Source organism: Miscanthus floridulus, chromosome 5 (assembly GCF_019320115.1).
Source record: "Miscanthus floridulus cultivar M001 chromosome 5, ASM1932011v1, whole genome shotgun sequence".
NCBI classification, from domain to species: Eukaryota; Viridiplantae; Streptophyta; class Magnoliopsida; order Poales; family Poaceae; genus Miscanthus; species Miscanthus floridulus.
Window position 1 is genome coordinate 110,442,018 of NC_089584.1, and position 24,612 is coordinate 110,466,629.

The 24,612-nt window shown below is 43.1% G+C and overlaps 1 protein-coding gene across 2 annotated transcripts; it reads right to left on the reverse strand.

Annotated features, from left to right (window-relative positions):
• Positions 1 to 374: 374 nt before the first annotated feature.
• Positions 375 to 11,575, reverse strand: LOC136450467 (phosphatidate cytidylyltransferase 1-like). Of its 2 annotated transcripts, none has more exons than XM_066450911.1 (12): positions 11,417 to 11,575; positions 10,272 to 10,368; positions 9,868 to 10,121; positions 9,590 to 9,741; positions 8,487 to 8,628; positions 4,144 to 4,300; positions 3,207 to 3,254; positions 3,039 to 3,125; positions 1,438 to 1,566; positions 1,301 to 1,357; positions 840 to 923; positions 375 to 734 (listed from the first exon to the last, which is right to left on the reverse strand). In XM_066450911.1, exons 2-12 carry the CDS (start codon positions 10,347 to 10,349, stop codon positions 645 to 647), a joined length of 1,278 nt encoding a protein of 425 aa, XP_066307008.1. In that variant the 5' UTR covers positions 10,350 to 10,368; positions 11,417 to 11,575; the 3' UTR covers positions 375 to 644. The 2 variants fall into 2 exon arrangements, with proteins under 2 accessions (XP_066307008.1, XP_066307009.1); XM_066450912.1 differs by lacking the exon at positions 11,417 to 11,575 and adding an exon at positions 10,463 to 11,042.
• Positions 11,576 to 24,612: the final 13,037 nt, after the last annotated feature.

The window sequence follows — 24,612 nt, forward strand, 5'->3', positions numbered from 1 at the left end:
ATACCCCACGCTAGTGTCATTCTTTTCAGCTCTATGCTGTATGTCGAACAGAAGCTGTAACATTAGCTTGCGACTTTATACAGTGACATTAGCTGGGCAATTGGAGACCCTAACCACGATGATAAATATGCCGTGGAGAGCCTAATGGCCGACAAGAAAAGATAAGGAAACAAGAACTAGCCCTGCTTCATCTTATATTCTGTTCGGTTGGCTAGTTCGTATCGTTGCTGGTTCGTGAAGAAGTACTGCTGATTGGTTTGTGTAAGAGAAAAATACTACTCTGGCTGAAAATTTACGATCGTTTACGACAAGCCTCAGCCAAACGAACAGACTGTCACTCCTCGAATATTTTATCTGAGGCCAGCACCACCAAGTGATAAGAAAGAATAAAACTTTCAGGTCCCCTTTTACAAAGAGTGCAGAAATGATGACAAGCGGAGTGAATTAGGCAGCGTCAGTGGAGAATGAATAAAGAACCTAAAACCCATTCATTCTCTCCATTCTACCATTCTATACAATGGTTTGGGCAAGGACTCCGTATCACGGTATATTCATGCCATGCTGCTATACATGAGCTACAGCTACAGAATGAGCCGAAGGCTTAAATACACAACATATCATGCATTTCACAAGCACGCTAACTCTCAGCTTTGCGCCAATTGCCTCTCATGGAACATTTCCCCAAGTTGTTCATAAAGGTATTTTTGCTCCTCATAGGTCAGATTTCTTATAATCTGAATGAAAAGAAGGTAGACATTGGTTAGAATGACAAAAGATAACTTGCTTAAAAAGGGGAGAATCACTCAAGATAAAGAAAATTAAGTCATAATGATCCTCACCTGATCCAAGATTATCTCAACAGAGAAGTTCTGAGGTGCAATGAATGATTGGTGGTATATGTATGCAAACACTGCCATAACCATCTGGGGAAAAAGCAAGCAGAAATTTATGATAAGCTAGTGTACAGACTGGTATTAAAGTATGGGGTTTCTTCAGCTTGGCAGGATTTTTTTTCCCAACAAGTATTTAACAAACATCAAACACATTTATACTCAATAAAAGGTAACATGTATGCATAAAAGGAGAAATACAAAAACGATCCACAGAAATGAGGTTGCTACTCCTGCCATCATTAGGCTTAGACATTTGGTTAAACTGATTGTTCTGCTCATGGTTTAGATTAGCCACAGCACAAAGCCCTCCTCTTACATTATTTCAATAGAATGAGAATGTTAAAAGCTTGCAAAACCATAGGTCAGTAGCATTTCCCTAAAGCTAAAATGTTTCTTGAGGTACTTACTTGACAATCCATTCTATCAGTAATTCCACCATGCCCAGGTATGCTATCACCAAAATCCTACATTTTTTGTAAAAAAAAAAGATATATCATTTTGAGTAAAATCATTTTATTGATGCAAACAATGAAGTGGTGTATACCTTTATTTTGAAAGCCCTCTTGAAGCCACTCGCAAAAAATCCTCCAAATGGTGCTATTATTGATGCAAATAAACCTAGGGCTAAAGCATGCCACTGCACAGGCATAATGGCTAGTTCTTTCCATGGGAACTGTTAAGAGACGCATGTAATCAAACAGAGTACAAAATCAAACATCTAGAAACTCTAGAAAGATAACACAAAACAATGATGATGCAGTAGAGTAAATATCAGTAAGAGGATATTAGCTGGTAAAATGAATCGAGCAAACCTCAATCTGCCTTTTCAGTTGAGAACAAAGGGCGTACCCAGTGCAGAGAGCTCCCTCTCTATGCGGGGTCTGGGGAAGAGTGTCAGTGGCAAGCCTTACCCTCGCCTGTGCAATGCGAGGAGACCGCGACTCGAACCCGGGACCTTCCGGTCACAGGCGGTAAGACTCTACCGCTTGCATCAGGCCCGCCCTTCTTTTTCAGTTGAGAACATCAGAGTAAAATCAACCAACTAGGAGGAACTAGGTGGCATTGCATATATGAAGAAATAAGCACCCAAGTTCGAGTTTTAAGGAATTGACCCCGGTTGGTGAGTATGTACACCTACACCTCCCACCAACTGAGTCGATTTAGTTCTTTATTAGAATTACAATTTAGAAAGAAGCTAGGGGCCTGATTATGATTATTTGACCATGGTGCAGGCATATCAAAGTAACTTCTCCATTGATCTATCATCAAGAACTAGCCTTGATCTTATCATTGATTTCAGAGAATAACCAATTAAAAAAAAGGCAAAGCATTGTCTACTACTGTTCTTAAAATCTGTGCTACTCAGAACACGTGTGTGCCACCCATCACATACAACTCACTGTCTTATTACGTTGTTTATAATAAGATGTGTAATGCGTTGCATTGCAAGATGGCTATCTTTTATCCAATTGCAAGTTATTTAAACTGTGTTCTACACAGCAACGTTAATAGAAGAGGGGTTATATCAATGACACTCTGACAGAGTAAAATATCTACAAAAACCTTCCTGTTCGCTTGGGTCCAAAAGCTTTAATTTCTAACCCTCTCTGTCAACCTCTCCCTTCCCTCGAAAAAATTAACAGAAGAGATCTATGGTCAATCATGGCTATTTTCTGACTCCATAAATATGATATGTCATCACATATAGTGGCCATATATCATGGAGACGATATACGTTATATTTGTCAAAGTATCTATCTGAATATTCTGAGTGAACACAAATGTACTAGTATATTCTACAATATGCTATATCAGAAAAGGATTGCAGAGTTAATACAGTACTTCCATCCCCTTTTTTTCAAGTTCCATATACAATAAGAACCAGCCTTTTCCACAGCAATGCGCAGAAAAATAATCTGGAAGGAAAACTTTGTTTCTTTTGGAATGACTTGTTGATTAGGGATTATAATCAACAACCATGCAAAATGTCTAAGTGCAATACGAGCTAGTATAAGGTTGAAAAGACCATACTGCAATTATTTTGAGGAACCTTTATGATTGGGAACATTGCAAAGATGCCATCTTAGAGTACAAGAAATAAAATTAAAATGAATAAATTGAGCAAAAAAAAAAAAAAATCCTCACCCAATGTGGCACCCACTCTCCCAATGAGTAATGCTCTGGCTTAAACATTGGACCAGGATCACAATAAAGCCACCCAGTGGACAGATCCTGAAATTATTTGCAAAAAAAATTAGCAACACAACAGCAACTTAGCCATACAACAATCATATTCTGAAGAAAATCTACAACCTTTCTTGGGCATGTCAACCATTGGGAACGGCCCATTACATTTGCTAACTGCCACAGAAAAAAGGAAAGTAAGCAACACATCATCTTGAACTAAAAACAAATAGCAATTCTTTTACAGACAGAAATTAATAATGGATTATTATTAAAAATCAACCCCTTAAGGGTTGTATTCAGGTGTATTCCCAGGAGAACATAAACCATGAGTAGCCAAATAAATCTTCACCTTGCAACATGTTTTAACTTGTAAGGTTGATAATGAATTGGTTTTGTCCCACAAGTCATCTTTGGATCAAAGGCAGGTCTAGATTAATTGCAATGTCACCAGGTTCATTATCAGACTGCAATAGTTCGAGTGTCTCTGACTTTCAGTGTTTCTACCTTTACCGGTTTGGTAAATATGGAGGCATGAATGCAACATTGAGTCACAGAAAATGCGCTGAGGGTTTCCTGTTTTTTCTCTACGTAATGGACAAAAAATATCAAAGGCTTCAATACATATCAAAAGCTTCTGTGAGTTCCGCAAGGGAAAAGCATTTAGTGCACGAGAAATATATGAGTACATAATTGAAGTGCAAGTGATCAATGAGAAGGGAGATCAGAGTTTTGCTGGTGACTGATAACTAACAAAACAAAAGGTGGGTGCTTAGTAACCTGTAATTCAGTAACTGACCACACGTGCATACATACAGAAAAAAACATAAGTGGGCAATACTATAACACACCAGTAGGACCAGGGAAACATTTAGTGTTAGAAGATAGAAGTAAAGCCTCTAATTTAGACATGTTCCCAAGTAGGCCTATACTCCAAGACAACGTGCCATTACACGTGCATAAAAACAAAGGCGTAAGGCTATAAACAAATGTCATCATTTAAAAAAAAATTAAACTTTGCTATAAATTATCCTGATGAGAAATCGGGAATTTAACAAAGTCTCACCAGAAACGCAGAGATGATAGTTGTCACTGATGCACCAATAAAACCTTCCCAAGTTTTCTTTGGGGACAACTTGATTAATGGTGTTCTCCCAAGAAAGAACCCAAATAAATAAGCAAAAATATCGTTGATCACAATAAGTGAAGCAGGCAAAAGAAACCTGAGTAAACATAAGATTGTAAATGCACGGAGTTCATTAATTGTAGCATAATACAAATTACTTGTGTAAGTTAAACAATCAAGACAAGTATCAACAACAACAACAACAACAACAACAACAACAAAGCCTTTAAGTCCCAAACAAGTTGGGGTAGGCTAGAGTTGAAACCCAACAGAAGCAATCAAGGTTCAGGCACGTGAATAGCTGTCTTCCAAGCACTCCTATCTAAGGCTAAGTCTTTGGGTATATTCCATCCTTTCAAGTCTCCTTTTATTGCCTCTACCCAAGTCAACTTCGGTCTTCCTCTGCCTCTCTTCACGTTACTATCCTGACTTAGGATTCCACTACGCACCGGTGCATCTGGAGGTCTCCGTTGCACATGTCCAAACCATCTCAACCGGTGTTGGACAAGCTTTTCTTCAATTGACGCTACCCCTAATCTCTCACGTATATCATCGTTCCGAACTCGATCCCTTCTTGTATGACCGCAAATCCAACGCAACATACGCATTTCCGCGACACTTAGCTGTTGAATATGTCGTCTTTTCGTAGGCCAACATTCTACACCATACAACATAGCAGGTCTAATCGCCGTCCTATAAAACTTGCCTTTTAGCTTCTGTGGTACCCTTTTGTCACATAGGACACCAGACGCTTGCCGCCACTTCATCCACCCTGCTTTGATTCTATGGCTAACATCTTCATCAATATCCCCGTCCATCTGTAGCATTGATCCTAAATATCGAAAGGTATCCTTCCTAGACACTACTTGACTTTCCAAACTAACATCTTCCTCCTCCCGAGTAGTAGTGCCGAAGTCACATCTCATATACTCAGTTTTAGTTCTACTAAGTCTAAAACCTTTGGACTCCAAAGTCTCCCGCCATAACTCCAGTTTCTGATTCACTCCTGTCCGGCTTTCATCAACTAGCACTACATCGTCCGCGAAAAGCATACACCAAGGGATGTCCCCTTGTATGTCCCTTGTGACCTCATCCATCACTAAAGCAAACAAATAAGGGCTCAAAGCTGACCCTTGATGTAGTCCTATCCTAATCGGGAAGTCATCCGTGTCTCCGTCACTTGTTCGAACTCTAGTCACAACATTGTTGTACATGTCCTTAATGAGCCCGACGTACTTCGTTGGGACTTTATGTTTGTCCAATGCCCACCACATAACATTCCTTGGTATTTTATCATAAGTCTTCTCCAAGTCAATAAAAACCATGTGTAGGTCCTTCTTCTTCTCCCTATACCGCTCCATAACTTGTCTTATTAAGAAAATGGCTTCCATGGTTGACCTTCCGGGCATGAAACCAAATTGGTTCATAGAGACCCGCGTTATTGCTCTCAAGCGATGCTCGATAACTCTCTCCCATAGCTTCATAGTATGGCTCATCAACTTAATTCCTCGGTAATTTGTACAACTTTGAATATCCCCTTTATTCTTGTAGATCGGTACCAATATACTTCTCCTCCACTCATCAGGCATCTTGTTTGATCGAAAAATATGGTTGAACAGCTTGGTTAACCATACTACAGCTATGTCCCCGAGGCATCTCCACACCTCGATTGGGATACCATCCGGTCCCATCGCCTTACCTCCTTTCATCCTTTTCAACGCATCTCTGACCTCAGATTCTTGGATTCTCCGCACAAAGCGCCTATTGGTGTCATCAAAAGAGTCATCCAACTGAAAGGTTGTGTCCATATTCTCACCATTGAACAATTTGTCAAAATACTCTTGCCATCGATGTCGGATCTCATCCTCCTTTACCAAGAGATGCTCCCTTTCATCCTTAATGCACTTAACTTGGTTGAAGTCCCGTGTCTTTCTCTCACGAACCCTAGCCATCCTATAAATGTCCTTCTCTCCTTCCTTCGTACTCAAATGTTGGTAAAGATCCTCGTACGCTCTACCCTTTGCCACACTTACAGCTCGCTTTGCAGTCTTCTTTGCCACCTTATACTTCTCTATGTTGTCCACACTCCTGTCATGGTACAAGCGTCTATACCATTCTTTCTTCTCCTTAATAGCCCTTTGGACTTCCTCGTTCCACCACCAAGTATCTTTAGCCTCACGTCCCCTTCCTTTGGTTACTCCACACACCTCTGAGGCTATCTTCCGAATGTTGGTTGCCATCTTGTCCCACATATTGTTTATGTCGTCTTCTTCCTTCCAAGAACCCCCTTTGATAACCCTTTCCCTAAATACCTCTGACGTCTCCCCTTTCAGTTTCCACCACTTTGTTCTTTCAATCTTAGCTTGTTTATCCCTACGGGCACGCATCTGAAAACGAAAATCTGCCACCAAAAGCTTATGTTGAGAAACAACACACTCCCCTGGTATCACCTTGCAATCCAAGCATGCTCGTTTGTCCTTTCTTCTTACGAGGACAAAGTCAATCTGACTACAGTGTTGTCCGCTACTGAAGGTCGCTAGATGAGATTCTCTCTTTCTAAAGAAAGTGTTGGCTATCATCAGGTCAAAAGCTACCGCGAAGTCTAGAGCTTCCTCCCCCTCTTGATTCCTACTACCATACCCAAAACCTCCATGAACTGCCTCGAAACTTGCGCTTGTAGTACCTACATGCCCATTAAGATCTCCTCCTATAAAAAGCTTCTCACTACTAGGTATAGCTCTAACCAGGCCATCTAAGTCTTCCCAGAACTGTCTCTTAGCACTCTCGTCGAGGCCTACTTGGGGGGCATACGCACTAATTACGTTCAAGACCATATCACCAACGACAAGCTTGACTAAGATAATCCTATCTCCTTGCCTTCTCACTCCCACCACACCATTCTTGAGGCTCTTATCAATCAAAACTCCTACTCCATTTCTATTCGCGACTGTCCCTGTATACCAAAGCTTGAAACCTGTATTGTCCACCTCCTTCGCCTTCTGACCCTTCCATTTAGTCTCTTGAACGCATAATATATTTACACGCCTCCTAGTCGCGGTATCAACTAATTCTCTTAACTTACCTGTAAGTGACCCTACATTCCAACTACCTAAACGGATCCTAGTTGGTTCGACTAGCTTCCTTACCCTTCGCACCCGTCGACTCTGATGCGAAGACCCTTGCTCATTTTTCACTACACCCGGACGCCGATGTAGCGCGCCACTAAGGAAGCGACGACCCGATCCTTGGTTACTTGACACCATGCCCAGATCACGACACGGCGCGTCACGGTCCACAATATATATTTACAGATATGCATCACTGATAGGGGCAGGGCAACCATAAGATATTCTGCAACATCTAAAGTGTTACTAAGTCGTCCGACGAATCGCCGTTAGTCGCAATTAGTCAAGCTTATTGGTCCATGGACCAGAAAAATACACAATTAGGCACTCCAAGGCAACTAGTGCAATTAGAAATCTGATCGTCGAATTAATCAGAGATTAATCATGATTAGTCATCTTATTAGCTCAGGGACAACGAGCCAGGAGAGAAAATTGTGAGCTCGCCAGCTGGTCTTGGGGTTAGACACTGGGATATTTTATTTTGGCCCACAAGTAAATGACCATGCTTGATGCTTGCTTTGTTTACCAATTTATGATAGTATCTCCCTGTGCAGTTTGCCGTTGTGCACTGGTGCTATAGTCTAGTAGCAGTACTTAACTACTTAACACTTATAAGGTTGGCAAATAGGCTGCTCAGCTAGCTGACTAGCCACCGACTAACCGGACCTGATCGACTAATCGGGATTAGTCAGCTGATTGGTAATACCCATATGGCTAAGAAATTAGAAAATGCTGGATGTAATTACAAGCCTTTGCTATCACACAAGCTCATACAAGCCAATACAGCCAACCGAGAGCGTGGTACCAATGTTGCTGAAGTAACAAATGCAGACTGTAAATGCTGTAAACAGGCACAAATTGTCGGACAATGGAAGTGCAAAAGTTTCCTCTTAAGTTGAGAGGCTCAAGGTTACTATACTTTTTACAGCTGTAGAAAAATAAGGCAGAATTAAGTCCAAAAATTCTAATGAATCTGTAAGTTTAGAGCAGATGAAAGACAATTGCACAGATTCCTTTTCCGGAAGACAAGAAATTTTAAGATGATGGTGGAAATACCAAATAAATACATGTAAACTGAACAAAAGTAGCTAAGCACTCCATATATCCCAAAAAGTTGAAACTCTAAACAGGTTATTCATAAAGAAACGAATCACTCACCAGAATATCCCTTCAAATATGTTTGCTACAGTGAAAGCAGACTGTGCAAAAACCGTTAAAAGTATCATGTGCGTCCAGGCATACTGTTTGAACTGATACTTGTATGTCTTTTTCTTGAGAGTCAAAATAAACCATACAAACCCTGAATCAAAGGAGCCATAAATACTAACTTTTTGCTAGATACGAACCAGAAATTCATGATAAGCAGGTTATCTTTTATTAAAGCATGACTGCCAACTAGACTGTCAACACATGCAATCAAGTTAAATTCATGATAACCAGAAATACATGATACTTCCAAGATAACGAGTATGTATGCAAGTATGTAACAGTAATCACTTACGCAGGCATGTATGATCACTTAGTCACTTAGGCAGGCATGTATGATCACTTAGTGGGGAAAAAACAGACAGACATTTGCAGACTCAAATGCCCAGTATCCATCCAGAATAAGTAAAATGAGGTGGTATGTCCAATAATAAAATCTAACGAACATAAAATTTTCATCCACTAATGTTCATATGAAGAATAGCACAAAAGCCCCAACCATTAATTCTCCCATTAAAATAAAGTGGACAACTACTGACCGAACAATAACTAGCACAATTTGCGGAAAAACATTGAATCAATTATGGGATTCCTTGAACGAAAATCTAGCATAGTAGACTATAATATGTTAAATATTATTGATAGGAAAGGATAGGATATAGTCTGTTTTGTCCCCATCCACTCCAATTTTTAGGTTGTTTTGGTAATGTCCTAAGTTAAACTTCTCTAACTTTAACAAAGTTTTTAGAAAAATATATTAACATCAGCAATACCAAATACTTGAAATATCAAGAACATTTCATGATGAATTTTACGAAACTAATTTCACTTTGTAGATGTTGGTATATTTTTCTATAAACTTGGTCAAAGTTAGAGATAATTGACTAACGAAAACAAAAGCGGCCTACATTTTGGAAGGGGGAGTATAAGACCTTTTAACGCAAGATCAAACTAGAAAAACAGAATCACTTTGAATATTCCAAATTGAATATGAAGTTTTTGTAACATATTTACTAGCGGAAATTATTGCATGTTCCATGGGATACTGAGCCTACCTGCAATATAAAGAAAATAGCAGATAAACATCTGATACTTTATTAGGCCACTGACGACCTTATAAAGCAAGTGATCTGAAGTCACTGTATTCACAAGCTGCCGACTAAGAAAGCGCCCATAAGTGTACAGCATTGCCGTGAAAAAGAAGTGCCTACAATAGGAAATAACACTCATGCATAAACGACACAAGGAAAAAATACTGTTGAAAAGCATGGCAGCTGTGAGACTGACAAATTTCTGTTTAAACTTAGTAGAATCAAAATGACCCATAGCTTACCAATTCAGCAGCCTGAACCCTGGCAGTTGTTTCTCTTCACTGGATTTTCTGAGTAGGTTGAAAAGCTCTCTTGCCATGTATATTTGAATCACAACCACCATAGCCCAGATATATAGATGACCCATATAAATAATAAAGGCAAAGCCTCCAATCATCCATACTGTAGAATATGTACGGATAAGCATTGATTTATACTTGTTCTGATCATTGAGAAGCAACGGTTGTCCATTAGCTCTATTCCCATCTGTGGTAGCCTGAAGAAAATGATCATGATTAATTAATTACGAAAAAGAGCACCTGAAACAGGCTGCTGCTCTAGCTTGAACCATGCTTCAGTGTATTAGCTGAAATATAGAGAAAGAACAGAGCGCAATAAAGAGCAAAAGGAAGAAAAAACTACTAACCTCAGTTGCATGTTTGCGACGTCTTACACGGCCTACATGAGAAGCAGAAACATCGCTAGAGCTAGTGTCCCCTTGCATCACTGGTACTCCAAAGTTACTAAAAAGAAAAAAGAAAAAAGAAAAGGCAAACAGTCAATCAGACCAGATTTGATTATAAGATGAATACGAATAGTGTAGAAATCAACACATACGGATAAATCAATGGGCATTAGAATCAATTAAAATTCCTTGGAACAGAACGCTTGATCGATGCTCTGCTAAAATCCAACGGTACACTGACTGAACACCGGGCAATCAAAATTCATTGTAACAATAAATCCGAAGAGGTCTGAAACACAGAGCGTGTGGACAGCCGGTTCAGCTGAAACTGAACCCCAGGCAGTTTCGGGAAAAAGAACACAAACCAGTACCCAAAAGGCAAACTAATTTAGATGAATTGGAGCACCAATCCCAGGAAGGAATGTTTGGATTTCGGGGACAGCAAAGGAACTAACAAAACAAGCAATCATCCATCCAACTCCAATCAATCTAGGGTTCCTCACCCCACCAGCAAGGTGGGGTGTTTTAAACGGAGGAGACGCGCAAAGGCGGGCTAAGCGCGGCCCCGCCGGCGCCGGACCAGGTTACGGGAAGAGGAATGGAGGAAGGGGATTGGTGAGGACTGAGGACTGAGGAGGGACTTCGCCGTTTAGGGCTGCCGAGGCGGGTGAGTACTTTTTCCTCGGTACAGTACAGTCTCCCGCCGCAACCCATCCTTCCTATGGGTGTGGCACGGGAAGTGCTTCGTCAAGTCTACGGGCCTTTGCCTTGTTCCCGCACCGGCGCAACAGACAAGCACGTCGCTCTCGCGATTATTAATGGCTGCGCGCAACCGCTCATCTAGAGCCATCCCAAATCGTCTCAATTAACAACCGAGGCACCCTCCAGCTAACATAATTCGACGGGTGGACAGCTGACAATTGCGTCCGTGATGACATATTCCCCCAAAGCAACGAGTCGCCGCCGGCGCAACAACACCGCCGTGAACTAACCACCTTTGGCGCCAACAATCCAGAGCAAGCACGCCATAAGCTGAAGTGCTAAACCGACGCAGGAATCCTGCTGGCGCAACGGCGAAAAGTAGCGTCGCTGGGAGACGGTGATACCTCGAGGTCACCGGAGCCGGAGCAGGGGAGTACGCAGCAGCACCGCCGCCTCGCCGGCGACGGGGGCGGCGCGCGTGGAGCGGGATTCTCTGGAGAGAGCGCTGCGTGCAGGCGTGCTTCGGGAAGGGCGGACAGGGGAAGAGAAGCCTGCGAGAGAGTCGTGGCGCTCGGTCTCCCCAGCTGCTGCTTGTATGAACTTTCTTAAGCCCCTCTTTGGCACATGGTTCTCCAGCGCGGCTTGTAAGCTATCTCCGACGACAGAACTTAAAATATAAGACAGATATAAGGTTCGATAGATATTTGGTATCTTCTTTAACGACAAGACTTAAAAGAGAATTATTTCTGTAAATATGTTTTTAGAAAAGAGGATGTCTATATTTAGGTTGTGTCTCTCAAGCGTAACATAAATAGATCTTTCGTATAGGTACTCTGCTGGAGCCTAATTTTAGATCTCTTACTACCTATTTTAGATTTAGGTGCCCATATAAGTTTTTGTTGGAGACAGTCTAAGCTATCCCAATCATGAATGTCTATTATATTCGTTAATTAAGATGTCAGTTAAACAAAAAGTTGACACGACACTCCAAGTAAACAGAGAAAATATTTTTAAAATAAAAATCATGCTTATAAAATAACAAGACATGAAGAGGTACGATGGATTGATGATAGAGAGAAGACATGTGATTACGCAAAAAATAGTAGAAACTATCCATTAAGAATATATTTCCGTCGTCCTAAATTATAAGTCATTTCAACTTTCTTGAGAGGCAAAACATCTCAAGTTTCACAAAAATTTATATAAAATATTTATGATAGCAAATAGTAAGTACCATTGGATTCTCCATTAATTATATTTTCATAGTATATGTCGACGAAATCTGGTCGACAGTCTACCGAGGAGTATACCCACGGTAGTAGATGAATTGATGGGGGTGCGCGTGATATGAACTAGATAGTAATATAAGCACTGAGACATAAGATTTAGACTGGTTCGGCCGTCAGTATGACATAATACCTACATCCTATGTTCTGGTGTATTGCGTTGAGATGTATGTCGATGTCTACCAGGGGACCTCCGCCTCTCTTTATATACTCTAAAGAGATAGGGTTACAAGGAAAGTATCATATTTGATACTATACAATATCTTGCAATGCACGTCGATCAGTACCATGCATGCCTTGATCTTGTGGGTTGGATCATCTCTGATGGTGTGACCCATGTCTTGTCTTGTGGATACCGGGGGTCATATCCCACACAGCTAGTCCCCGAGCGCCTTGTATCCTTTGAGTAACGCTGTCTTGAACAAGTCCGAGCACTTTGACGTGAAGCCAATCAGTTTAACTGATGATCCAAGCAGTGGAAGTCGAAACTGACCAGTTAAACTGATGACCTAGGTGGTGAAAGTCGTAGCCAACCTGTGTAACCGGTGACTTGAGCGGTGAAAGTCAATGCCGACCAGTTTAACTGATTAGGAGACCTCAGACTTAGCTAAGTAAGGCTTACTAGAAGGATGTAAGGGGCTCAAGATAAAATTTGAAAATTCTTTCACTTAGGAGAAGTGTAGCCACTTAGACCCCGTCAATAAGAAGGGTAAATCAAGAAATAAGCACTACATTCACCGTTAGATGAAATATAGTCATTTAGTCCCCGAGCCTGCTGGAAGATGAAGAATGAATCTTGTAGAAGGGTCAAAGAAAAGAAATCTGAAAGCTTGCCGATGTCATCTAACATGTGCGTATCTAAGACCCTAAACGTGCTGCCCAAGATCAGCACCCTGATCCGAACAGCATGGAGCAGCTTGATAGCACACCGATGAGACGTAACAAGATTCGACCACCAAGGGAGTCCTCAACTTAGCTGACGATGCTTACACGAAGAATCCGAGCACCAAGGAGTCCCCGGCGTAGCCGACGATGTCCGAGCACCGAGGAGTTCCCGTCGTAGTCGGCGATGTCCGAGCCCCGAAGAGTCCTCGGCGTAGCTGGTAAGCCTCCAACGTAGCTGATGATGAAGCACGAGCGATGAACAGTCCGATCAACTGGTCAGCGGCGAAGTGAACATTGAGTAGAAACGACCGACGAATAGTCCGATCAATTAGTCGGCAACGAAGTCCATGAACCTATCGGTTCGACTAGTTGATCGGTGGAGAAGTTCGAGCACCAAGTAGTCCGATCACCTAGACGATGATCCTGCAATACAAATATGTAGAATGGGTAGTACATGTTGTAAAAAAATATGAACTCCATAGAAGAATCAACAATGATGATAAAATAGTGTATGCAGCTCGGTGATCAGTTAGTGTAAACACTTAGTGTTATTCTGAAGATGTATTTATATTTAATATAAATCGTCCGACCAGTTAGTGTGTAGCTGGGTCTCCAGCCCTAGCTAGCCTATTAACCATAACACGGAGCGCGGAGCCCGTGTGCGTGTAGGAAGAACAAAACGTCGCTAAGGAGCCGCTGTCGACCACCCATGACACAGAGGGCAAACACTCGTGCACGTGTAGAGAGGAGCCGGAGACAGAGCCGTCTCTAGGGACATCTGAGCGTCAACATGACTGTTCGGGGATTCGCTTTAGACCTAGCTGTATGTCATCTTTAAGATGGTATACATGAAAGAAAATCGTTTGGAGAGCAAACATGGAGAAAACAGCTCGGAGAAACATTATGGCGATATACAGAGATTAGAGAATATTTAGAAAAATATTAAAGCGTGACTTAGCTTTAGACAGAACGTCTGGTCGGCGGCGTATGGCGTTATCTGGTCGGCGTTGACGAAGTTGCCCGGGACTCGAGCTTTCCAAACTATCGTTATGGCATCGGTCGCGGTTGTAATGGCGTCGTTCTTCGCGGCGATCATCATTGCGACGCGACAGGTGGTCAGAGTAAGTAATCCGAGCGGCTCACCTAGCGGCTCGCTTGGCAGCTCGGACGGGCTTGATCTCATGTTGGAGCCGTAGTCGGACGAGTACGCGGAGCTGTAGTCGAACTTGGTCAAGGGGCGAAGCGTCGATCAATCTGCTCGAAGTTCAATCCGTACGTGGGATGCATGTGCCCATGCTAGCAAGGCTAACTTAGTTGTCTTGCATGCCTTGATGTGTATGTGCTCTTGTTTGCTGGTTGAGCATGACTTGTACTTGATGTCATCTCGTATGGTGCTGCGTGGTGTCGTTGCCGATGGCATCAAATCGGGATCACATGGAGAGGCTCTGGGTCGCCGGCTTTGCTTCTTCGGTAGATGCTTGCCGATCTGATCTAGCTGGAAGGCTCGCGCGGGAAGCACGGCGAGTCCCGCTGTAGGTCGTGATCGCTGCTGCCGAAGGACGTTGTCGCAAACAACATTGATCTTGAGGTACGCTATCTAATTCGCCATGGAATCAGCACGCACACGCCCTACGGTGGGCGTCACTGTCGATGAAATCTGGTCGGCAGTCTACTGAGGGGTATACCCACGGTAGTAGATGAATCGGTGGGGGGGGGTGTGATACGAATTAGATGGTAATACAAGCACCGAGACACAAGATTTAGACAGGTTCGACTGTCCGTATAACGTAATACCTACATACTGTGTTCTGATGTATTGTATTGAGATATATGTCGATGTCCATTAGGGGACCCCTGCCTCTCCTTATATACTCTGGAGGGGTAGTGTTACAAGGAAAGTATCCTATTTGGTACTATATAATATCTTGTGGTGCACGTCGACCAGTGCCGTGCATGTCTTGATCTTATGGGCTGGGCCACCTCTGATGGTGTGGCCCATGTCTTATCTTGTGGATACCGGGGGTCATACCCCCACAATATACCTATTTGATATCATAAATATTTGTAATTCTCTCAATAATTTTGACAAAACTTTAGATGTTTTGACTCTCCAATAAAGTTGGAATGATTTCTAATTTGGAACGGAGGGAGTAGTTTCTATATAGAGTGTCTATATAGTTTTTTTAAACAAATAGTGCCCATATAAATTAATAGGCACAAAACTACTTGTAGTTCGCATTGAGACTACCCTAAAAGTGAGTTTGACAGATCAGATAATGGCCCATTTGACCTAGTTGATTTGACCAAAAAAAAATCTACCCGATTCGTCATAATTTTTTACCTATAACCCCATTCAAATTAGGAAAAAACTAAGAAATAACCTAACCAATCAAGCCACCATTTGCATCGGGTCATGCTCGGGCAAAGGATTTGATCTGACATTTTTTTCTAGAAACCTGCGAGAACTATTTTCTCCTTTCAATCACCGCGAGGACTAAATCGGCCATGTATCCGTCTCCTAGCGAGGGAACGCACATCGGGGATTGGGGCCCAAATGCTATGCTATTTCTAAGCCGAGAGGATAAGGGTATGTTTGGTAAAGAGACATAGGAATTAGTAGGAGGTAATTTAACTTTTAGTCACAATTCTTTGTTTGGTTCCTAGAGAAAATAAGAGTGGAGCTCACAATGGAAGGTGACAAATCATGATGAAAGGTGAGTATATATTTATCCTTCATTAAAAGCATAATTCTCACGTCTCTTTTACTGATTAGAGCATCTCTAAGGGTACCTAATATTTTCTTCCAAAAAACATGAAGTTTTATAACTCCTAAAAAAAGTATTGGAATGAATAAAGAAGGTCATCGCCAAGAGTTTCTAATGATCCACTCCTAAAATATAGAAGACAATTTTACATCAGGAATCCTATACTATTTCTAAATTATCCTAACCACTTTTATATATTCTCTTTCTAGTACATTTGCATCAGGAACCATTTCCTACCTTTTATTCTTTCCACACATTTCCACTTTTAGATTGGCCGACAAACACGAGCGGGGAGAGAAGATACGCGTGACTGGAAAGCGCGTAACTTTACGTGAAACAGATGGTGTTTCTCAAGATCTAAAAGATTAAGAGGATGAATTAGGAGTTGTTGGAGAGGGTTTTTTTCTCATCTTGCTAAAAATAAGGATTAGAAAAGGATTTTGAAAACTCTTGGAGATGCTCTTGTTGGTCCTCTAAACTTTTATTTCTCCCACCAAAACTTCCACTCTCACAAAACAAACAAATAAAATAACTGAAATCCTACCTAAAACTTTGTATTTTCTCATTTTAATTACCATCAACTATACCTGACATAAAAATCATGGTGGCCCGTTGTCACACAAGCAAGGGAGCCAATAAATACCGTCGTCTATGTTAGGATGTATTCCACTAGGGTATGTTCGCTTGAACTTATCAACCGGCTTATCAGCTAAAATCTACCGTATTTTTCTCTCACAATAAAACAGCTTCAGCCGGCTTTAATACCAACCGAACAGTTATGTTAACTATTTTCAACTCTGACAAATATATAGAAGAATATTAATATATATGGTGTATAATTATATTTTTACATTAATCATTGAATATATTTTTATAATAAACTTAACTACAAATATAAATATTGATAATATTTTCTACAAAACTTATGAAAATTTGACTAGTATGAAACCCTATGTGACACTCTTTTAGGGATGGAAGGAATATGTTCTATGAACACCATGTCTACTTTAGTAAACAATTCTCTACCATAATAAGCCACCAGTTATTGGTAAACTTTAAATTTCTCAAAATTAATCTTTGATTTTATTTCATATGACATCACATTATTATGAAATAAAACAGATAACTTATGTATACAATCAAGTTAACACAGGCAGGGACACTCTGGATATTTGATATTTTCTACTCATTCATTATAATGCAGAAGAAGTTGTTGTTTTCATAAATATTTTTCAGAGGGTTTCATCAGCTTAAAAAAAAGAACTGTTTTTTTTTTCCGGAGAATTCAGGGCTAAAACTATTCTTGACAAGACAGAGCCCTGCAAAACAAGGCTATAGGCTATAGCATCAATCTGGGTGGTTCGCTGTGCTTGAGAAAAACAAAGAAAGTTGGGGAGCTGGAGAATGGCGGTGGAATAAAACGGGCGGACGGCAGGAGATCAAAGTACAATTCATCAAACCAGTACATGTTCGTTAGAGGCCATGGGAAATGGCCAAAGGGCTCCTTTTGAAATGCACATATTCGTTCCCCTTGTTTTATGCTGTCGCAAAAAAAAAAAGGCTACACTGGTTGCAGAATTTGCGTTGATTTTGCTAGTGTTATGCATGTTTAGAAGCAGCGATCACATTGGCACACAGCTGCCATCGGCGCCGCTAGCCATAGGTTAGCTCCAAGGCGACCGGCAGGCTTCGAGCAGGTTGAGGGCTACTTTAGCAGCATAGAATCCCGCCGGGTTCCATGTAGTTTTCCTGGGCCAGGAAAACGCGGGGCAAGCTCCCCTAGGCCAATTCCTGGTGTCATTTGAAAGTCCACAAAACGCGGAATTGCAACCCCAATCCCTTTGATTTCCACTGGGCAGGAAGCCACGAGTCATCAGGCCGGGAGCGCTTCCCTGCCCGTTGTCTCACGAGTCGCGACGCATCACGCATCACTGATCCTCCCCTACTCCGCCTCGATTGAGACCGCCCCTTCCGCCGTCGCCACCATGGATCGTCCCCTTTGCCGTCACCTCTGCTGTGTCTCCTCTACCAGCACCTCCGCCTCCACATGGTGAATCCCAAACCTCCTCCTCCATCCGCACCTCCATGCCTCTTCTAGGGTTTCTTCTCTCTGTTCCTCTCACTGGCCCTTGTAGATCCAGGTTTGGACAACAATTGGTTGTTTGTGTTGAACTGGAGGAACAAAGCAGTTGTGTGTCGAGGGAGCAAGGGCGGTGCGTTTTAGCGGTGGCGCTCAGCGGTGAGCAGGTGAAGCAGCTGCGTGGCAGAGCAGACTGCTGTCGCCGGTGCTAACTGAACTCGAGTTCAGTCATAATCTCACTCAGTTACCCCCTCCAACCTCTCTCTTGATTTCATGTGTAAATGATTTAGTCAGCCTTAACAAAAGTTATTTCTGGTACAGTGAGCTACTATATTGGTTTAATGATCAATAGCGAATTATTAGCAGTTTGTAAGATATAAGGTCCTAAAGTATGGTAAATTTGGTACATAATTAAGAATTCAATATTCGCCTTCAGAGTTAGCAAACTGTTGTCTCTTGGCAAATTTGAATAGCTTCAAAACTATTGATCTTGGTATGTTAGTTAACCTGAACAAGGCCATTTGATACACCAAGAAGATTGATACTATAGATTTGTTCAAATTGTTTTCAGATATGAACTTCATAGTTCAAAGCTAAGTTTCAGAGATATATCAAACAACTTTCTTTAGCATTTTTGTTTGGTTCAAATTATTACTAATATTAGATCTTTGATCAGCAAGGAATACATTATTTGATAGCGCCATACACAGTTCCAATTTATAATGATAAGCAGGTGTTTCTCCTTTCCATCTAATTTCTGTTGATAATTCTTTGATTTCATAATGATAACCCTGTTTAGATTAGCATCCAGATAGCAACTCAGACCTTATAATCAATCCATTGATAAACATTCAGTCTGACATTCTTGTTGTGCAAATAATTCAGCAAAATTCTTTCCATTGAGCTTCTCTAAAAATCATCTATGGTTAGCAACATGGAACATTTGAATTGCAATGTGCGATAGCTTAAGTCATCATGGTTTTTTAAGGGCATTGACTGTTGTGTGGTGTGCACTTGATTTTCCTTTTAATTTTGAAAGTAAAAGTCAATTGCACAATTACAAAGGATGTTGCAAGCTAATTCTAGTTCTATATGCCTATGTGATTAGAATGTTAGTTCTGAACATTCTTACACTTTTTTTCTCAGTTTAGGATTTTCATTCAACATATGGTTATCATGATATGATTTTGCAACATTACTATTATGTAGTCTCTACTCTAATTTTTACTCAATGTATTTGTAGGAGTTTAACAGAGAAACAAGGTTTACATCAAGATGTTGATCCAAAAAAATTGTCTGCAAGACTGAGGAAGCTGCAAAAGTGTCAAATTTTTAATTGATTATGGCAAATAGTCTTGGATTATATTATATTTTAATTATCTATGTATTTGTATGGAGAGACCTGTGACATATTTCGTCTTGCAGAATTTTCATAAAGTGCAGAGAAATGTTGTCAAAATATATTTTTTTGGTTAAATTTGAGTTTTGCATGTTTCAGTTTTTGGTTTCAGAAAGAATCTAATGTTTTCATTTGGACAGCATGCGTAGTTTGAATGTGACCTTTTTTTAGTTTTTGAGATATTTGTTATATCCTGAGATTTTTGCCCCTTGTTTAGCATGTTTTTTTTTTATGTTACTCACTTTCTTATTCACTAGCATTTTATGTTTTTGAGATATTTGTTTTATCTAACCGTATATACTGCTGATTTGTCCAAGCCAACAGTTATAAACCAACACATGAATACGTGATTATCTCTTTGGGAAAGTTTCCAAATAGCAACGGAGAAGTTACCCGACGGAGATCGCCTTGTCCAAGAAATTCCCTTCCACCCGATCACTTCCCCGGGTTAATCCTGCCGGCTGCCAAAGTAGCCCTGATTGACGTCACTGCAGCCTCGGGCCTGTACTCCCTTTGCCACCGCTGACCATTGACCACGTGACGCGCTGGCGCTGCAGGTTTGCTCAGTCAAGCTCATGCAGTTAAATATATATTTTTCTCGTTTTTTGAAGAATAATTTTAATTAAATTTATATAAAAATATTAATATTTATGATATATAATTAATATATTAGATAAATCTTTAAATCTAATTTTTTAATAAATTTATTTAGAGATATAAATACTGTATATATTTTTTATAAATCTAGTTAAAGTTGTGACACCGAAACTTAAAATGGCAAATGATAAGGGATGAGGGAGTAGCAGTTTAGCACTCCCAGCCCGTCAGCGCGGGGCGACTACCGCCTGGGCTGTAGACCTACTGTGTTGGACCCTAGTTTCTTTACGCCCCGCCGTTTTTTTTTGTATAAGGAGGCCAAGCTTTCGTGTACACACATGGGGGACACGCTCCCACAGCTCAAAAGCGTGCCACCATTATCGGGGTGCTTAAGGAAAGTCACGCAATAACTTATGCTCTGACATTAAAAAAAACTTATGCTCTGTGCGTCGGTTCTCTCCGCTTTCGGTGTGGAGTGGAGCACGAATATATGGGCATATGGCCAATGACCGTGGGACTTGGAGGGAGACCGACGGGACGTGGGAATAATGAATAATCGAATCCATGCCATCGTTGCCCGGTTCGTTTAGCTGATAAATCATAATTGAAAGTATCGTTGACCGATTTATTGTGAGAGAAAAATATTATTTTACTAAAAAAAAAGTACAACTTATAAATCAAATGAATAGAACGATGGTTTCCTTTGTCACGTGACAAGGGCACCTTTGGTGTTCCTACGTTCCCCAGGTGCTACTTCACCTGCTGCTACATATCGTCCAACCGTTGCTGCTACTAAGCAGCAGCTCAAATGTGTGCAGCTGCAGGCTGCAACCCGAATAGCACAACCGATCAGGCTGCAATGGGAAGGCGTGGCCGGGCCGGTGGCCTGGAGAGATTCGAGACATGGGGCGGGCTCACCTAGGGCAAAAACTACCATAGTTTTTATAGATATTAATTATACCGTCACTTGAGCGTTTTAATGACGTGGCAAAATAATTATTGAGGAAAGAGAGCAAAAATCATAGAAACCAGGTCTAACTTAGAAAATACGAGAATCAAGACATGAAGGTATTTGATTGGTAGAGAATAGAGAAAAAATGTATATGATTAGATAAAAAATTATTCTGTAGAAACTATTTATTAGGACCATAGTTTTTATTTGCACTGTCTGTAAAAATTAATAGGTATAGAAACGAGTTTCTAACATTACAACTGCCCTCGCTGGTTCTCAACGTGTTGGTCTGCTTGGTAGCCAATTTTTTTTGTTTCCCACAGAGCACACGCCGTGCGCATCTGTCGGCGTCGGCGTCGGCGGCGGTGGCCGCGGCGGCGGGAGCGGCAGACACGATGGGTGCGCGCAGCAGGTCGAAACGACGGGGACGGGCGTCTGCCGGGGGCGCCGACATGATCAGCTGCCTCTGCGACGACGTGCTCGTGCGCATCCTCGAGCTGCTGCCGGACGCGCGGGACGCGGTGCGCACGGGCGCGCTCTCGCGGCGCTGGAGCGGCCTCTGGACGCGCGTCAACTCCCGCACCTTCGACTCCAGCTGGTGGAAATTCAAAAGGGCCAGCATCGGCGACAAAAGGTTCATCGACTTCGTCCACAACGCCCTTGCCCAGCGCGCCAAGACCGATGCCGCCCTCGAGCAACTGGCGATCTCGTTCGCGATCATGTCTCTGCAGACGGGAAGGCAACTAAACCGCTGATGCTGCGGTCCACTGACGCTGCGCAAGAGTGGATTTTGTACGCCATGCAAAAAACGGCGAAATCTTTCGTCCTTAAACTGCAGTTGTTACCTATATGGAATTGGTACGGCCTTGAGACCAACAGATGCAATATCTGGCAGGTGCAACCCATGATGGATCTCTTCAATCTTCCTAGTTTAGCGAAAGCTAGAGACCATGCATTGTAAACTCGAAGGCGTTAAGGCTCCAGCTCCCCGTCACTGCAGTGTTCTCCTCGCTCGTGGATCTCTCACTTCAAAACATTGAGCTCGTTGCTGGCAGTGGCCACCTCCTTGCCCGCCTCCTGTCGTCGGCGTGTTGTCCATCACTGCAGAAGCTACAGCTGAGGAAGCTTAGGCTCCCTGAACTGGATGAGCTTCTTATGTACCCTTGGAGCTGTTCATGTCAAGCCGACCAAATGCACGAGGCCCTGTGACTCTGAAACTGAAAACTTCTAGCCTCCGGATTCTTCACGTAGAGGACTACGACTATGGTCCTGTTTGCTTCGCTGATCGAAGGAGATCAGCTTCTTGCCTAATCAACCTGGCCATATCCAAGTTGACGGTGAAATGACATGCGGGGAGACTCAACACTTGTTGGAATATCCGCCCTTGCCTAATCAACCTGGCCATATCAAAGTTGACGGTGAAATGACATGCGGGGAGCCTCAACACTTGTTGGAATCTCCGCCCCTAAGCTGGTAGAGATCAGCTTCTTGCCTAATCAACCTGGCCATATCGAAGTTGACGGTGAAATGACATGCGGGGAGCCTCAAGGTTGAGTTGTGGTCGCATGGATATAAAGATGACATTAACGGCGTTAGCATTGGCCTACTCCGGTGTTGCACGTGATTCACATGTCTTGAGGTGTCTCTTCAAGTAGCAACAGTATGCATACAAAGTAGTGTTTTAAATCATCGGCCAGTAAATTTCTAGTTTACGCGTTTGACCTGGATGGCTGTGTTCGGAGGACACAAGAATTTATACTGGTTCGGGCGGAACGTCCCTACGTCCAGTCTGCTGCTGCTCGTGTTACCAGCACTTGGTTTGTAGTAGGGGTTACAAACAGGCGAGAGATGGAGAAGGTCCCAGGTCTCTGGTGAAAAGAGTGAGTCTGGTTGAGCTCTCTGTCTACTGTCGAGCGCCTAAGCCTTCAGCCGCTTAGACGTGTTGGATGTGTGAGAATGCCCCCCTCCTTTTTTCCGTGGGGCGCCCTGCTTTTCCTTTTATAGATGAAGGAGAAGATACATGTTACATCAGAGAGAGAGACGAGGAGAGGAAGGCTTTCGGATTACAACGTCTCCCATCTCTTTTACGCGGGTCCCGCTGGCCCTGTAGATGACGACGGGGGTGGCTCCACGTCACGGCCCTGTCCGTCACTGGCGTCGTACGCGGGCGTCGTCAGCCGGTCGTGGCGCTCTATCCCGCCCCAGCAGACGGTATGGCTCGCTAACGCCTCTGCTGGAGGCCGTACGGGGAGTAGGTAGCACAACACCGACATGCCTGATGCTGTTGGTGAAGTGCGTCCCCAGACGTGGCCCATCGGGGCCGCGGGTCACGTCAAGACGCGTCTGCTCCCCTTCTAGCATCAAAAGTTTGACCCTGGACTCGTACTTTTAGACCCGTAGTGGTTGGGGGCGGTGTGGACCTTCGTTGGGCGAGGCGGAGCCTACGCTCTCGGTATCGGGCGAGGCGGAGTCCGCGCCCTCGGTGTTGGACATCATAGGGCTCTCACCCAAGGAGTCGGGCGTGACGGGGCTCTCGCCTGAGGGGTTGAGCGAGACGGAGCCCGCGCCCTTGGGGTTGGGTGACCCAGATCCCGTATCCTTGAGGTCGGGCGAGACCAAGATACGCTCTTGACTATCCAAGTGAGTTAGCATTCGCGGCCAATAGCTTTCTTCTTCCGGGTATCCCTGATACTAATACCCGATAGTAGCCTCCGAGACTGCGGAGGAGTAGGATACTCCTTCGAAGGCTTTTTTGGACGGAAAGATTCTGAGGATCTTGATCTCCCTTTGTGGGCCGCGGGATGTCTTGGTATGGTCGAGATTCCTTTCCGTCGTGTTCGGACTCCTCGAGAGCATGTAGCTACGCGATTCGGGGGATCAGAGATCTCTCTTGATTCTGATTCCTCCCTAGGATCCGACCGATCCGCCATTATTATGCAACCATGTATTCGGTCTCCTTGCAAGTCCAAGTCTTGAGTCCCCACGCGCAGCAAGGGTACAGTCGAGGGGTCAGCTCGTCTTAAAGTCGTCCTCCCTCAAGCGTTTTTTGATAAAACAGAGGGGCTAAGTCGTGCCATGTTTTCCTCGATGGACGAACTATGGTGCTCAGTGAGCTATTAACGGGCAAGTTTGAGTGGGGTCTCGGCTTCCCGTTCATGGGGGGTTTGGCATGGGTCAGCTGGTGATCAACTCTAGGTTCCTGACGGCCAGTCCATGTAGTTCTCGGGTCCATTCGACCAGTCCCGAGGGCTCATTGACTTTCTTCGAAGAAAAACCATGGACCGTGCTCTATCAAGACTTGAACATGGGTCGGGATGCCCGCCATGCTCGTGCGTCTAGGTACTGGCCGCTAGCGGGCCCATCCCATTCCACCCCTCACTCTAAAGGTGCCCGGAGCGGTTGTGACCCCGTCGGTGGGCCAACCTTCGAACTCCTGGGCCTTAATGAGCCATGGGAGCGTTTTCAGCTCCGTATCCCTACTTACCTGTGGCGGTTTTCAGCCCATCGAGGGGGCAAACTGCTGTCTAGTGCGCCCTTCGAGGAGCGGGCGGGGGTGGTGTGTGCATGATTCCTAGAGAGGCGAAGTGACAGGGTGTGGCGGGCACGTTGATCTAGGCGGATGGTTCGCTTCTCGTC